We start from the raw sequence: 15226 nt of genomic DNA, 5'->3' as shown, positions 1-15226 counted from the left end.
ATAACAGATTAACCTATTTAAACCTAAGTTTTCTCATCTATAAAATGGAGACAACAATATAAACATAATAGGATGTGTAGTAAATGGAACACAAAGTATTTAGGAAAACGTCCTTTAAAAACTCAATTAATGGTCACTATTATCGATATTATTATTACTACTGATGTTCTTAAAAGCAGCTTTGAAAAGCAATTTATTAAATATGAAACATTTAAAAATACATTAGTTCATACTTATTTTTCTAATAAAACTGTTTTATTCTAGTATATAGGGAGTAGGTCAGCTATGTTAAATTATTAAACATTTGTTTAAATAACAAACAAAAATTGTTTTAGATAAGACCTTTATAACCAAAGGATATCATTCCAAAACCAGAAGAACCACGTCACATACATCCAAAATTTGGTTGCCAAATATATCCCAAGGGGCAATGCACTATGCATTGAGTGATCAAAGAAGGATCTGTAAGACACAAGGTTTATCAAATGTGAGCTCTGTATTTCACTGTAAAAATGACTATTTATTTATTTAAATGAAAATTACATCTATTCTGCATAGTAAACTTTTAACAAAACCCAGAAATTCAGGATGCTTAAATACGAAGGTTGTTTTCCACAGTAATCAATAAGACATGAATGCACAGCTGAATGACTCAAGTCTGAAGCTACTTTTAATTCATCAAGAATTAGAATTATAGTCTATATACTCTCCAACTTTAGAACTTCATTGTATTCCTATTCTTTTAAATAAAAAACCCACTTTAGCATATATAGTAACTCTATCATCCAGCTTACTACTCACCAAAGGCATGTTATAATTTTAACAAATGAGTGCAAAGCAATCCCCAAGTTTTTCTCTATGCTGCATCATTATTTCTCCTTACCTACACATTCCTACTAAGCTTTCAGCACATCTTTTCAAAGAGAATGAACCAGCTGGTTTGGAGGAATTAAAGGTCATTATTTACAGCATTTAGAATTCAGGAAAAAATAAACAATGATAAATTTTATTAAACACTAAGCAGGATCAACCATCCATGTATGCTAAGAAGGCAGAATTGGGGAAAGTAAACATAAAATAAGATTAAGTTTCTTCCTGAGAGTTATCACACTGGTGCATTACCATTCACTCTCATCTCTGTGAATTATTTTCAGAACTCTCTTTTGAAATTCTGGTGAAAACAAAGTACTGAAGGAATGGAAATTAGGTGGGAAATTCTGGATCAAAAATAACTTCCTAGTTTACTGGATGGGCAACTTTAGGGCAATAGGATCTAAGGATAAGAAGAAAACAGAATGAACACAATGTTTAGAGAAGAAAGGAGAAAACTTTAAAAAAACAACTGAGCCCACCTCATATGCTTAGACTCTTCATATGCTTAGACGTTCCCTTGTGCTAAAATTAAACCTCTTTCTTGCCTACTGCCTATGACCAAAGAAAATTTAATTTCCATAGAAAGGTAAGCTCAAGCATTATAATTATCCAGAAATAAGCAATATATTACATTCAGAGTTCAACAAACTCGCGTTCATGTCTATTGAAATGTTTTAAAACTGCATTTTAGCCTTAAAAATGTTAGACTTACTCACTGAAAGTACCTTTACAGTCATTTTTCATAACAATGTTAAAAATGTTAAAGATTTCAGATTTGCCAAAAATTCTTTAACATTACATTAAGATCAAACTTGTTACATAAAGGCAGTGTTCTAAATATACAAAATATTAATTTTACATAGCCAGGTGCAAATTATGATTTTTACCTGTCTGGTTAAAAATATAGTTAAAAACAATACACTTACTTTGAAAGAAACTGTACTGTAGCCCAAACACCACCATACATTAGCCCTTTAATGAGCCAAGAATCAATATTTAGGTCTGCTATAAACCCAACCAGCCAAATAACTAGGAAGGGAGTTCCCAGCATTACTTTCTGCCGAAATTCCTGGACAGAAAAAAAAAAAAAACACAAAGTTTTTCATGTTTCAAGTAACCTCAATGTGAATCACTGTTACCTTTGTGAAAACACACAACAGGGGTGAAATTATCAAATATACCTACTATGTGCAGAAAGTATTCAAGGTGCTAGTCTGTTTTCTAGAAAGAGGTATTAAATAAACAATTTAAAAGTACTTGGTTAAAGTTGTGGAAAATGAGAACAGAAGTCATAAGAGTGGGTTTAGATACAGTAGACAGCAGGTACTACCTGCTAACACATGGATGGGCTAAAAAATAGTTCATGAAAATACTACCTGATTTTAACAAATGCACTGACATCTAAGGAAACAAGGGCAACCAGAATGACTGAAGGTCTAACAGCTGTATCAGACAAGGAAAACAGTATGTTTAGCCTGGAGAAGATATTTTGAATGATACATATACATAGTATATTAAAATACCAAAGTAAGAGAATAAAATCAATTTTATTTAGAGTCCCAGAGATCACAGAATGGAGATGATGTGCCTCTGAACATGTAAAAAAGTACAGTGCTTTAAAACTTCAGCTGTTGGGAATAAAACTGCCATATGACCCAGCAATCCCACGGCTGGGCATACACACCGAGGAAACCAGAATTGAAAGAGACACGTGTACCCCAATGTTCATCACAGCGCTGTTTATAATAGCCAGGACATGGAAGCAACCTAGATGTCCATCAGCAGACGAATGGATAAGGAAGCTCTGGTACATATACACAATGGAATATTACTCAGCCATTAAAAAAATACATTTGAATCAGTTCTATTGAGATGGATGAAACTGGAGCCCATTATACAGAGTGAAGTAAGCCAGAAAGAAAAACACCAATACAGTATACTAATGCATATATATGGAATTTGATAGATGGTAACAATAACCCTATATGCAAGACAGAATAAGAGACACAGATGCATAGAACAGTCTTATGGACTCTGAGGGAGAAGGTGAGGGTGGGACGTTCTGAGAGAATAGCATCGAAACATGTATATTATCATATGTGAAACAGAACACCATTCCAGGTTCGATGCATGAGACAAATGCTCAGGGCTGGGGCAATGGGATGACCCAGAGGGATGGGATGGGGAGGGAGGTGGGAGGGGGGTTCAGGATGGGGAACACATGTAAACCCAGGGCTGATTCATGTCAATGTATGACAAAAACCACTACAATATTGTAAAGTAATTAGCTCCCAACTAAAATAAATTAGAAAAAAAAAAAAAAACTTCAGCTGTAGTACCATTTCATTTTTGTACTGGTCTAATTGTTAGAAATACTCCTAAGTATAAAACCTGCCTGCTTCCTTCTAACATCTATTAGAATTGTATCTTTGGAGCAACACACAGTCTATTGCCTCTCCTATATAACAGCCCTTCACAGACTTATAGGCAGCTATTAAGTCTCTCGAGTTACCTTAGGGGATGAAATTATATAAGATATTCCAGTTGTGACCTAACAAAGCTCAGAGTGTAAACATTACTCTCCTCATTGAATATTTACCTTTTTGAAGGCCAAGATTACATCAGACCTTTTTTAGCACCCCTTTCATACCATTGGCTTCCAATGAAATAAACACTTTTTTTCATATAAATGACTGTTTTCCCCAATTCAATCACTGTAATTCATATCCTGAACTAATTGTGTAATTTTAACTTAGACTAATAATTAAACATATCAACTTCAGAGGTTAATTTTATGCTGTTGTGAAATGTCATCCTTCCAATTTCTTTTTTATCTCTATTATGTGTGAATTTTGTATCAAGACATTAGAGAACGTATAATTGGGAAGAGTATATGAGTAAGGATGGATATTGGTGGGAGAGAAGGTGAACGTGTGGCATGAAAAAATATTTTCTAAAATTATCTTTTTTTTTTTTTTTAATAGTTTTTGCCATACATTGACATGAATCAGCCCTAAAATTATCTTTAATCTGGCTTGTTTTTAGTCAAGATATTTGTTTCCCCCCAGCAATGGCCACATTTTTTTCCTTATTAAAAATTAAGAGACAATTTACATACAGTGAAATTCACCCTTTTTTGTGTATACTTCTCTGAGTTTTGATGAATCTACACAGTTGTATAACAAGCATGAATATCAAGACATACACAGCCCCATCGAGCCCTGAACCCCTCTGTGCCACCAGGCTCCAGCTCTCGCAACTACTAGTCTGATATCTGTCCTTCGACTTTTTCCTTTGCATGCATGTCACATAAAAGGGATCATACCGAATGCTGTCTTTTAAATCTGGTTTCTTTCACTTAGGTAATGCATTTGACATTCTTCCATTTGTTTCATGTATTAGAAGTAAGTTCCTTCTGAATGCTGAGTAGTATTCCACTACAGAATTTAACACAGTCTGGTTATCGACTCCCCAGTTGAGAGACTATGCTTTTCCCAGTTTCTGATTGTAAATAAAGCCTTCATAAACATTTACATATCATTTTTTGTGTGAACATCGGCTCATTTCACCTGGTTAAAAATCTATGTGTGTGATTCCTGGACGTTTTTCAAGCTGTCATTTAATATACATATTACAATATTGTAAAGATGTAATGGTGATATGCTGCTTTTATAGATATAGAAAAATTTATTTTATATTTCATTACAGAACTTTTTAAATATATCGTAAATTTGAAGGGATTTTGTAGTGAATCTACCACCCAGATTCAATTCAGATTTTTAATTACACCTTTTGTTTTTAAATATTTGCAATTTTTAACCTATTTTAAAAACTGATGTACAGTTAACTTACAATGTTGCATTAGCTTTAGGTGTACAGCAAAGTAATTACAATCATACATATAAAGGAATATTTATATATATTCTTTTTCAGATTCTTTACCTAATATTATAGATTATTACAAGACACTGAATATATTTCCCTGTGCTATACAGTAGGTACTTGTTTATCTATTTTATACATAGTAGTGTGTAGATGTTAATCCCAAACTCCTAACTAATTTATCCCCCCCTCACCCCCTATTATCCTTTCTGGTCACCATACGTTTCTTTTCTATGTCTGAGTATATTTCTACTTGGTAAAGACACTCATTTATATCATTTTTTTAAGATTTCACACATAAGTGATATCGCATATTTGTCTTTCTCTGACTTAATATGGTTTCTAGGTTCATCCATGTTGCAGCAAACAGCATTAGTTCACTTTTTTATGGCTGAGTAATATGACCTGCCTCTTGAGAAACTGTATGCAGGTCAGGAAGCAACAGTTAGAACTGGACATGGAACAACAGACTGGTTCCAAATAGGAAAAGGAGTACATCAAGGCTGTATATTGTCACCCTGCTTATTTAACTTAGATGCAGAGTACATCATGAGAAACGCTGGGCTGGAGGAAGCACAAGCTGGAATCAAGATTGCCAGGAGAAATATCAATAACCTCAGATATGCAGATGACACCACCCTTATGGCAGAAAGTGAAGAAGAACTAAAGAGACTCTTGATGAAAGTGAGAGAGGAGAATGAAAAAGTTGGCTTAAAGCTCAACGTTCAGAAAACTAAGATCATGGCATCTGGTCCCATTACTTCATGGCAAATAGATGGGAAAACAGTGGAAACAGTATCAGACTACTTTTTTGGGCTCCAAAATCATGCAGGTGGTGACTGCAGCCATGAAATTAAAAGACGCTTACTCCTTGGAAGGAAAGTTATGACCAACCTAGATAGCATATTAAAAAGCAGAGACATTACTTTGCCAACAAAGGTTCGTCTAGTCAAGCCTATGGTTTTTCCAGTAGTCAGGAATGGATGTGAGAGTTGGACGGTGAAGAAAGCTGAGTGCTGAAGAATCGATGCTTTTGAACTGTGGTGTTGGAGAAGACTCTTGAGAGTCCCTTGGACTGCAAGGAGATCCAACCAGTCCATCCTGAAGGAAATCAGTCCTGAATACTCATTGGAAGGACTGATGCTGAAGCTGAAACTCCAATATTTTGGCCACCTCATGCGAAGAGCTGACTCACTGGGAAAGACCCTGATGCTGGGAAGGATTGAGGGCAGGAGGAGAAGGGGACAACAGAGGATGAGATGGTTGGATGGCATCACCGACTTGATGGACATGAGTTTGGGTAAACTCCAGGAGTTGGTGATGGACAGGGAGGCCTGGCGTGCTGCGATTCATGGGGTCGCAAAGAGTCGGACACAAGTGAGCGACTGAACTGACTGAATATTCCATTGTGTATACATACTGTCCTTAGCTTTAGGTTGCTTCCATGTCTTGGTTATTAGAAATAGTGCTGCTATGAAAATTGGGGTGTATGGATCTTTTTGAAATAGAGTTTTATCTGGATACATGCCCAGGAGTGGGATTGCTGGATCATATGGTAACTATTTTCAGTTTTTAAAGGAACCTCCATACTTTTCTCCATAGTCACTGAACCAATTTACATTCCCACCAGAAGCACAGGAGAGTTCCCTTTTCTCCATACCCTCTCCAGCATATATTATTTGTAGACATTTTAATGATGCCCATTCTGATTGGCAGGCTTCCCAGGTGGGACTAGTGGTAGCAAAGAATCCACCTGCCAATGCAGGAGAAGTAAGAGAGATGGGTTCAATCCCTGGGTTAGGAAGATCCCCTGGAGGAGAAAATGGCAACCTGTTGCATATTCTTGCCTGGAAAATTCCATGGACAGAAGAACCTGGTGGGCTACAGGTTCCGTGGGGTCACAAAGAATTGGACATGACTGAGCACACAGGGGAAAGAGGAACATTGGTGGGAGTGGGATTAGGTTGCCAATCTGTGAACATGTAAACATATACTGAGTGGTATGAAGCGGCAACTCATTGTAGTTTTGACTTGCGTTTCTCTAATAACTAGCAATATTGAGCATCTTTTCATGGCCATCTGTATGTCTTCTTTGGAGGAATGTCTATTTAGGTCTTTCACCCATTTTCTTGATTGGGTTATTTTTTTGATATTAAGCTATATAAGCTTTTTATTTAGAAATGCTACCTTGTTGGTAGCACTGTTGACAAATATTTTCTCCCATCCTGCAGGCTGTCTTTTTGTTTTGTTTATGCTTTCCTTTGCAAAAGCTTTTAAGTTTAATTAGGTCCAATTTGTTTCTTTTTGTCTTTATTTCCATTACTCTTTAGAGATGGATCTGAAAAATATTACCATGATTTATGTCAAAGAGTGTTCTGCTTATGTTTTCCTCTAGGAGTTTCATAGTATCCAGTTTTACGTTTAGGTCTTTAATCTATTTTGAGCTTATTTTTATACATGGTGTTAGAGAAAGTTCTAATTTCATTCTTTCACATGAAGCTGTCCAGTTTTCCCAGCACCTACTTCTCAAAGAGACTGTCTTTCTTCCATTGTATATTTCTGCCTCCTGTGTTGTAGACAATCAACCCTAACTGTGTGGGTTTCTTCCTGGGCTTTCTATCGTATTCCACTGATCCATATACGTCTGCTTCTGTGCCAGTACTATACTGTTTTGATTACCAAGCTTTATAGTATAGTCTGAAGTCAGGGAGCATGATTCTCCCAGTTCCCCTTTTCCTTTCTCAAGATTGTTTTGGCTATTCCAGATCTTTTGTGTTTTGAAACAAATTGTAAAATTTTTTGTTCTAGGTCAAGAAAAATGCCATTGGTAATTTGATGGTGATTGTGCTGAATCTGCAGGTTACCTTGGGTAGTATGGTCATTTTAACAATATTGATGATTCTTTCAATTCAAGAACACCATATACCTTTCCATCTGTGTCATCTTCAATTTCTCTCATTAGTAGCTTATAGTTTTTTTTAAGAGTACAGGTGTTTTATCTCCTTAGGTAAGTTTATTCCTAGGTATTTTATTCTTTTTGATGCAATGGTAAATGAGATTGTTTCCTTAATTTCCCATTTTGATATTTCATTGATAGTGTATAGAAATGCAACAGATTTCTGTATATTAGATTTTCATCCAGTAACCTTATCAAATTCATTGATAAGCATTAGCAGTTTTCCACTAGCATCGTTAAGATTTTCTACATATAGCATAATGTCACCTACAAACAGTGACAGTTTTACCTCTTTTCCAATTTGGATTCTTTTAATTTCTTTTTCTTCTCTATATTGCTGTGTCCAGGAATAAAATGTTGAATAAAAGTGGCAAGAGTGGGCATCTTTGTATTATTCCCAATCTTAAAAGGAATACTTTCAGCTTTTCATCACTAAGTATGATGTGAACTGTGGGTCAGGCAGTTTTAATTAAAATGCAGGCAGATCCCAAGTACTCGCTACCCAGAGTTCCCATCTTGCAAAACAGTATTATAATATCACAACAAGGATACTGACACTGACAGAATTAAGATATAGAATATTTCCCTCACTACAAGGAATATTTCCATCCTTTTATACCAAGTTCCCTTATCCCTTACCCCTCATCCCCATATAAGCCTCTGCCAATCACTAATCTATTCTACATTTCCATAATTCTGTCACTTCAACAATTTTATATAAATGGAATTATACAGTACGTAATCTTATAGGATTGGCTTTTCATTCATCATGATTTTCTGGGTATTCATTGGGTTACTGCATATACCATTAGTCCATTCCTTTTTACTGCTGAGGAGTATTTCACAGAATGAATGTGTTAGTCTGTTTAATCATCCACCCACTGAAGGACTTTGGGTCTGTTTCTGTTTGAAGGTCCATTATGAATGTATGAATATTATGAATATATGAGCATGAATGCTATAAACATTCACATACAAATTTTTGTGTGAACGTCAGTTTTCATTTTTCTGGGATAAACTCTTAAGAGTATAATTTCTGGGTTGTATGGTACTGCATGTTAAGTTTTTTAAAAGAAAATGCCAAACTGTTCTCCAGGGTACTGTACTGCTTTACATATCTACCAGCAATGTATGAGTCCCTCAGCATCCTCATCAGCATCTGGTGGTGTTGTAACTTTTTATTGCAGTTATTCTGATAGGTATATAACAGTAAATCACTGCAGTTTTAATTTGAATTTCCCAAATGACTAAAATGATGTTGAAGATTTTTTCATGTGCCTGTCATTTTATACCTTTTTTGATAAAAATGTCTCCTCTTTAAACTATTTTCTAATTGGATTATTTGATTTAACACTTTTGAGTTCTGAAAGCTCTTAATATATCTTGGAAACTAGGCCCTTTGTTGGATATGTGGCTTGCAAATTCTTTATTCCAGCCTGTAGTCTTCTTTTTCATTTTAATAACAGGGTCTTTCACAGAACATAAGTTTTAATTCAAAACTAAATGATCAATTTTTACCTTAATGGATCATGCTTTTTATGTCAAATCTGTGTTCAGTTCAGTTCAGTTCAGTCATTCAGTCGTGTCTAACTCTTTGTGACTCCATGAACCGCAGCACGCCAGGCCTCCCTGTCCATCACCAACTCCCTGAGTCCACCCAAACCCTGTCCATTGAGTCGGTGATGCCATCCCACCATCTCATCCTCCATTGTCCTCTTCTCCTCCTGCCCCCAATCTTTCCCAGCGTCAGGGTCTTTTCCAATGAGTCAGCTCTTCACATGATGTGGCCAAAGTATTGGAGTTTCAGCTTCAACATCAGTCCTTCCAATGAACACCCAGGACTGATCTCCTTTAGGATGGACTGGCTGGATCTCCTTGCAGTCCAAGGGACTCCCAAGAGTCTTCTCCAACACCACAGTTCAAAAGCATCAATTCTTTGGCACTCAGCTTTCTTTACAGTCCAACTCTCACATCCATACATGACCACTGGAAAAACCATAGCTTTGACTAGATGGACTTTGTTGGCAAAGTAGTGTCTCTGCTTCTTAATATGCTATCTAGGTTGGTCATAACTTTCCTTCCAAGGAGTAAGTGTCTTTTAACTTCATGGCTGCAATCACCATCTGCAGTGATTTTGGAGCCCAGAAAAATAAAGTCAGCCACTGTTTCCACTGTTTCCCCATCTATTAGCCATGAAGTGACGGGACCAGATGCCATGATCTTAGTTTTCTGAATGTTGAGCTTTAAGCCAACTTTTTGACTCTCCTCTTTCACTGTCATCAAGGGGCTCTTTAGTTCTTCACTTTCTGCCATAAGGGTGGTGTCACCATAAGGGTGGTGTCATCTGCATATCTGAGGTTATTGATATTTCTCCCAGCAATCTTGATTCCAGCTTGTGCTTCTTCCAGCCCAGCGTCTCTCATGATGTACTCTGCATATAAGTTAAATTAGCAGGGTGACAATATACAGCCTTCACGTACTCCTTTTCCTATTTGGAACCAGTCTGTTGTTCCACGTCCAGTTGCTTCCTGACCTGCATACAGTTTCTCAAGAGACAGGTCAGGTGGTCTGCTATTCCCATCTCTTTCAGAATTTTCCACAATTTATTGTGATCCACACAGTCAAAGGCTTTGGCATAGTCAATAAAGCAGAGGTAGATGTTTTCCTGGAACTCTCTTGCTTTTTCGATGATCCAGCGGATGTTGGCAATTTGATCTCTGGTTCCTCTGCCTTTTCTAAAACCAGCTTGAACATCTGCAAGTTCACGGTTCATGTATTGCTGAAGCCTGGCTTGGAGAATTTTCAGCATTACTTTACTAGCGTGTGAGATGAGTGCAATTGTGCGGCAGTTTGAGCATTCTTTGGCATTGCCTTTCTAGATTTTTATAGTTTTACATTTTACATTTAAGTCTTAAACAGTTTTGAGTTAATTTATTAATACAGTATGAGGTCTGAGTAGAGGTTTATTTTTTTGCCTATGCATGTCCAGATGCTCTAATATCAATTGTTGAAAAGGCTATGTTTCCTCCACCAAATTGATTTTACGCATCTGTCAAACATCTGTGGGCACATCTTTGTGGTTCTAATTCTAGGCTCTCTATTCCGTCTAGTCAAGGCTATGGTTTTTCCAGTGGTCATGTATGGATGTGAGAGTTGGACGGTGAAGAAAGGTGAGCGCAGAAGAATTGATGCTTTTGAACTGTGGTGTTGGAGAAGACTCTTGGGAGTCCCTTGGACTGCAAGGAGATCCAACCAATACATCCTAAAGGAGATCAATCCTGAGTATTCACTGGAAGGACTGATGTTGAAGCTGAAACTCTAATACTTTGGCCACCTCATGCGAAGAGTTGACTCATTGGAAAAGACCCTAATGCTGGGTAGGATTGGGGGCAGGAGGAGAAGGGGACGACAGAGGATGAGATGGTTGGATGGCATCACTGGCTCGATGGACATGGGTTTGGGTAGAATCCGGGAGTTGGTGATGGACAGAGAGACCTGGTGTGCTGCAATTCATGGGGTCGCAAAGAGTCAGACACAATTGAGCTACTGAACTGAACTGAACTGATTCTGTTTCACTGATCACTTTATTCCTCCAGCAACACTACAGAGTCTTGACTACTGAAGCTATTTGGCAGGTGTTAAAACTTCAGACAGTGATTCTTCTTTTTCAAAATTGTTTTAGGTATTCTAAGTCTACTGCCTTTCCAAATAAGTTTTGGAATGACCTTGGTTATATAAATAAAAACACTTTGCTGGGATTTGAAAACAACTGATATATTTACTACATTGAATCTTCCAATTCATGAACACAGTTAAGTCTCCCCACTTACTTAGATCATCCTTGATTTCTTTCATTGGCATTTAAGATTTTTCGGCATACAAGTACTTTACAACTATTTACAGAGAACCTCTCTAGGAAAATAACCTGAAGACTAGTAGAAAAGATTTTGCATAACTAAAGAAATAAAGATGGAACCACAATGAGATGGAAGGAAGGGTAGAACACAGTATAATCAGGGCTCACATCTCCAGGACCAGTGGACTTACAAATGGAAGGAGTATCACAATCCTAGAGATCTTCCCCAAGGAAGAAGTGGTTTAAGCCCTATGTGGGGCTCCCCAGCCAAGGGGTCCCCCTACACTAGGAAGAAAATCTTCCACATATCTGGCTTTGAAAACCAGCAGGACCCATTTCAGGAGAGCTGGAGGTCCACAGGAAACAGAGATTCTGCTTTTAAAGGACACTGGCAAAATTTCAGATGCTCCAAAGTACCAGCACAAAGAGGCAATAGTTAGAAGCCTGGAACAGATCTACTAGCTGAGCTTGAAGAGTCCTCTGGAGTGGCAGAAAGCAAATAAAAGACCCCTACATATACAAACATTGGTGGTAGCTATTTTGGGGAACAACTTCTACCCTAACAACAGTAGGTTTCTCTGGTGGTTCAACTGGTAAAGAATCCACCTGCAATGCGGGAGACCTGGGTTCAATCCCTAGGTTGGGAAGATCCCCTGGAGAAGGGAATGGCTACCCACTATGGTATTCTGGCCTGGAGAATTCCATGAACTGTATAGTCCATGGGAGCGCAAAAAGTCGGACACGACTGAGCAACTTTCACTTTCACTAACACTAGGGTTGGAAAGCGACATTTTAGAATCCTTCCTCTAGCCTATTGGTCCCCAGAACCTGGCCCCACCCTCCATCTGGGCAGCACACCCTAAGCACCGCCTCTACCACCACCTGGGGCCACCCAAACAGCCAACCAATCAGCATGATATACTACATTAACAAATTGAAGCATAAAAATTATATGATTATCTCAGTATATACATAAAAAGTTTTTAACAAAATTCAACATTCATTCATGATAAAAATCTCAACAAAAGTGAGTATAGAGGAAACATATCTCAACATAAAAAAGGCCATATATGACAAACCCACAAGTAACATCATACTCAATAGTAAAAAGTTAAAAGGATTTCCTCTAAGATCAGGAACAAGACAAGGATGCACACTTTTCCACTTTTATTGAACACAGTCCTAGCCACAGCAGTGAGACAAAAAAAAGAAAAAAAGAATCCAAATTGGAAAGGAAGAAGTAAAACTGTCACTGTTTGCAGATGACATGACACTATATATAAGACATCACCAAAAATCTATTAGAATAAGTGAATTGAGTAATTGCAAGATATAAAATTAATAAACTAAACTCTGTTGGTTTACATACTAATAACAAACCATCAGAAACAGAAATTAAGAAAATAATTCCATTTACAAGTGCATCAAAAAGAATACAATACCTACTAATAAATCTAACCAAAGAGGCAGAAGATTTGTACTCTGAAAACTATTAAGACATTGATAAAAGAAACTGAAGATGACACAACAAATGGAAAAACATACCATTCTCACAGACTGGAAGAACTAATATTGTAAATGACCGTATTACCCAAGGCAATTTATAGATTCAGTGTGAAGTGAAGTGAAGTGAAGTCGCTCAGTCGTGTCCGACTCTTTGCGACCCCACGGACTGACTATAGCCTACCAGGCTCCTCCGTCCATGGGATTTTCCAGGCAAGAATACTGGAGTGGGTTGCCATTTCCTTCTCCAGGAGATCTTCCCGACCCAGGGATTGAACCCAGGTCTCCCGCATTGTAGGCAGACACTTTACCGTCTGAGCCACCAGGGAAGTCAGATTCAGTGTAGTCCCTATCAAAATACCAATGGCACTTTTCACAACTAAAACAAGCAATTCTACAATTTGTGTGGAAACACAAATGACCTGAACAGCCAAAGCAATCTTGAGAAAGAAGAACAAAGCCAAAATATCACATTCCTTGATTTCACACTATACTGCAAAGGTACAATAATCAAAACAGTACAGCACTGGCACAAAAACAGACAGGTCACTAATCGGTGAAATGAAAATCAAAACCCAAATAGGATGTCACCTCAGACCTGTAAGAACGGATATCATTAAAAAAGACAAGAAAAAAACAAATGTTGGTGAGGATATGGAGAAAAGGAAATCCTTGCACACTATTGGTATAATTGTAAATTGATACAGGCACTATGGAGGGTCCTCAAAAAATTAAAAACAGAACTGCTGCATGTCCCAGCAATAGAATTTCTGGGTGTTTACCGAAAGAAAACAAAAAGACTAAATAGAAAACATATTTACACCTCAGTGTTCACTGCAGTATTATTTACTGTAGCCATGATATAAAAGCAACTTAAGTGCCCATCAATGTATGAATGGATACAGAAGATGTGATCTATATATATAATGGAATATTACTCGGCCATTAAAGAGAATGAAGTCTTGCTATTTGTGACAACATGGATGGATTGAGAGGTATTACGCTAGGTGGAATAAATCAGAGAAACACAAATATGACTACCATGTGGTCTCACTTACATGGGGAATCTAAAAAAACAAAACAAAAACAGACTCAGAGATACCAGAGGGGAAAGGGCTGGGGCTGAAAGAGATTAAGAGGTACAAACCTCCAGTTATAAAATAAATAAGCCATGGGGTGTAATACACAGCATAAAGAATATGGTCAATAATATTATAACAAATTTATATAGGAACAAATGGTTACTAGATTTAATGTGGTGATCATTTCATAATGTATACAAATGTCAAGTCACTATGCAGTACATCTGAAACTGACATAATACTGGACATCAACTATATTTCAATTTTAAAAAGTTATGTTTACACTATATTATAGTCTATTAACAGCCTTATGTCTAAAAAAAGCATTTCTTTTAATTTAAAAATATTGCTAAAAAATTGCTAAAAAGTGCTAACCATCACCTGAGCCTTCATCAAGTCATAATCTTTTTTGCTGGTGGAGGGTTTGAAATATTGCAAGAAATTACCAAAATGTGACATGGAGATATGAAATAAGCAAATGCTGTTGAAAATGGCACCAACAAGACTTACTTGATGCAGCTTACCACAAAACTTCACTTGTTAAAAAAAAGAGAGAGAGAAGAAATACCTGTGAAATGCAATAAAATGAGATATGCCTGGAGTTTTCCTTTTTGTACTGTCTCTGCCTGCTTTTGGAATCATATGTCATTTCTATTCTGCTACTTGCCCATATAAGCAACTTTCCAAGATTCTTGCAGGTGAAGTGAGTTTCTTACAGACAGCATATAGCTGAGTCATGCTTTATAATCCACACTGCCAATATCTGTCTTTTAATTGGTATATTTAGACCATTTACAGTTATTCTGGGCTTTCCGGGTGGCACTTACTAGAACCTGTCTGCCAGTACAGGAGACAAGAGATAGAGGTTCGATCCCTGGGTCAGGAAGATGCCCTGGAGGAGGACATGGCAACCCACTCCAATATTCTTGCCTGGAGAATCCCATGGAGAGAGGAGAGCTACAGTCCAGAGGGTCACAGAGAGTCGGACATGACTGAAGTGACTTAGCACACAAACACAGTTACTCTAACTACTGATATGTTAGGATATAAATCTATAATTTAATTTTTTGTTTT

The 15226-nt window shown here is 37.2% G+C and overlaps 1 protein-coding gene across 3 annotated transcripts in view; it reads right to left on the bottom strand.

The window, feature by feature from the left end:
• The window catches only part of ZDHHC17 (zDHHC palmitoyltransferase 17), a 130265-nt gene that overhangs the window by 37594 nt on the left and 77445 nt on the right, over positions 1 to 15226 (bottom strand). For all 3 annotated transcript variants that reach the window (XM_081483921.1, XM_081483920.1, XM_081483919.1), the window contains exons 9-10: positions 1800 to 1942; positions 362 to 462 (exon numbers count right to left, since the gene is read on the bottom strand). In XM_081483921.1, coding sequence (XP_081340047.1) covers positions 362 to 462; positions 1800 to 1942 — 244 coding nt within the window. The remainder of the gene's footprint in view (positions 1 to 361; positions 463 to 1799; positions 1943 to 15226) is intronic.

Source organism: Giraffa tippelskirchi, chromosome 4, assembly GCF_054371585.1.
Source record: "Giraffa tippelskirchi isolate mGirTip1 chromosome 4, T2T-mGirTip1v1.2.pri, whole genome shotgun sequence".
In the NCBI taxonomy this organism is placed as follows: domain Eukaryota; kingdom Metazoa; phylum Chordata; class Mammalia; order Artiodactyla; family Giraffidae; genus Giraffa; species Giraffa tippelskirchi.
This window is presented reverse-complemented; position numbering and strand designations above follow the sequence as displayed.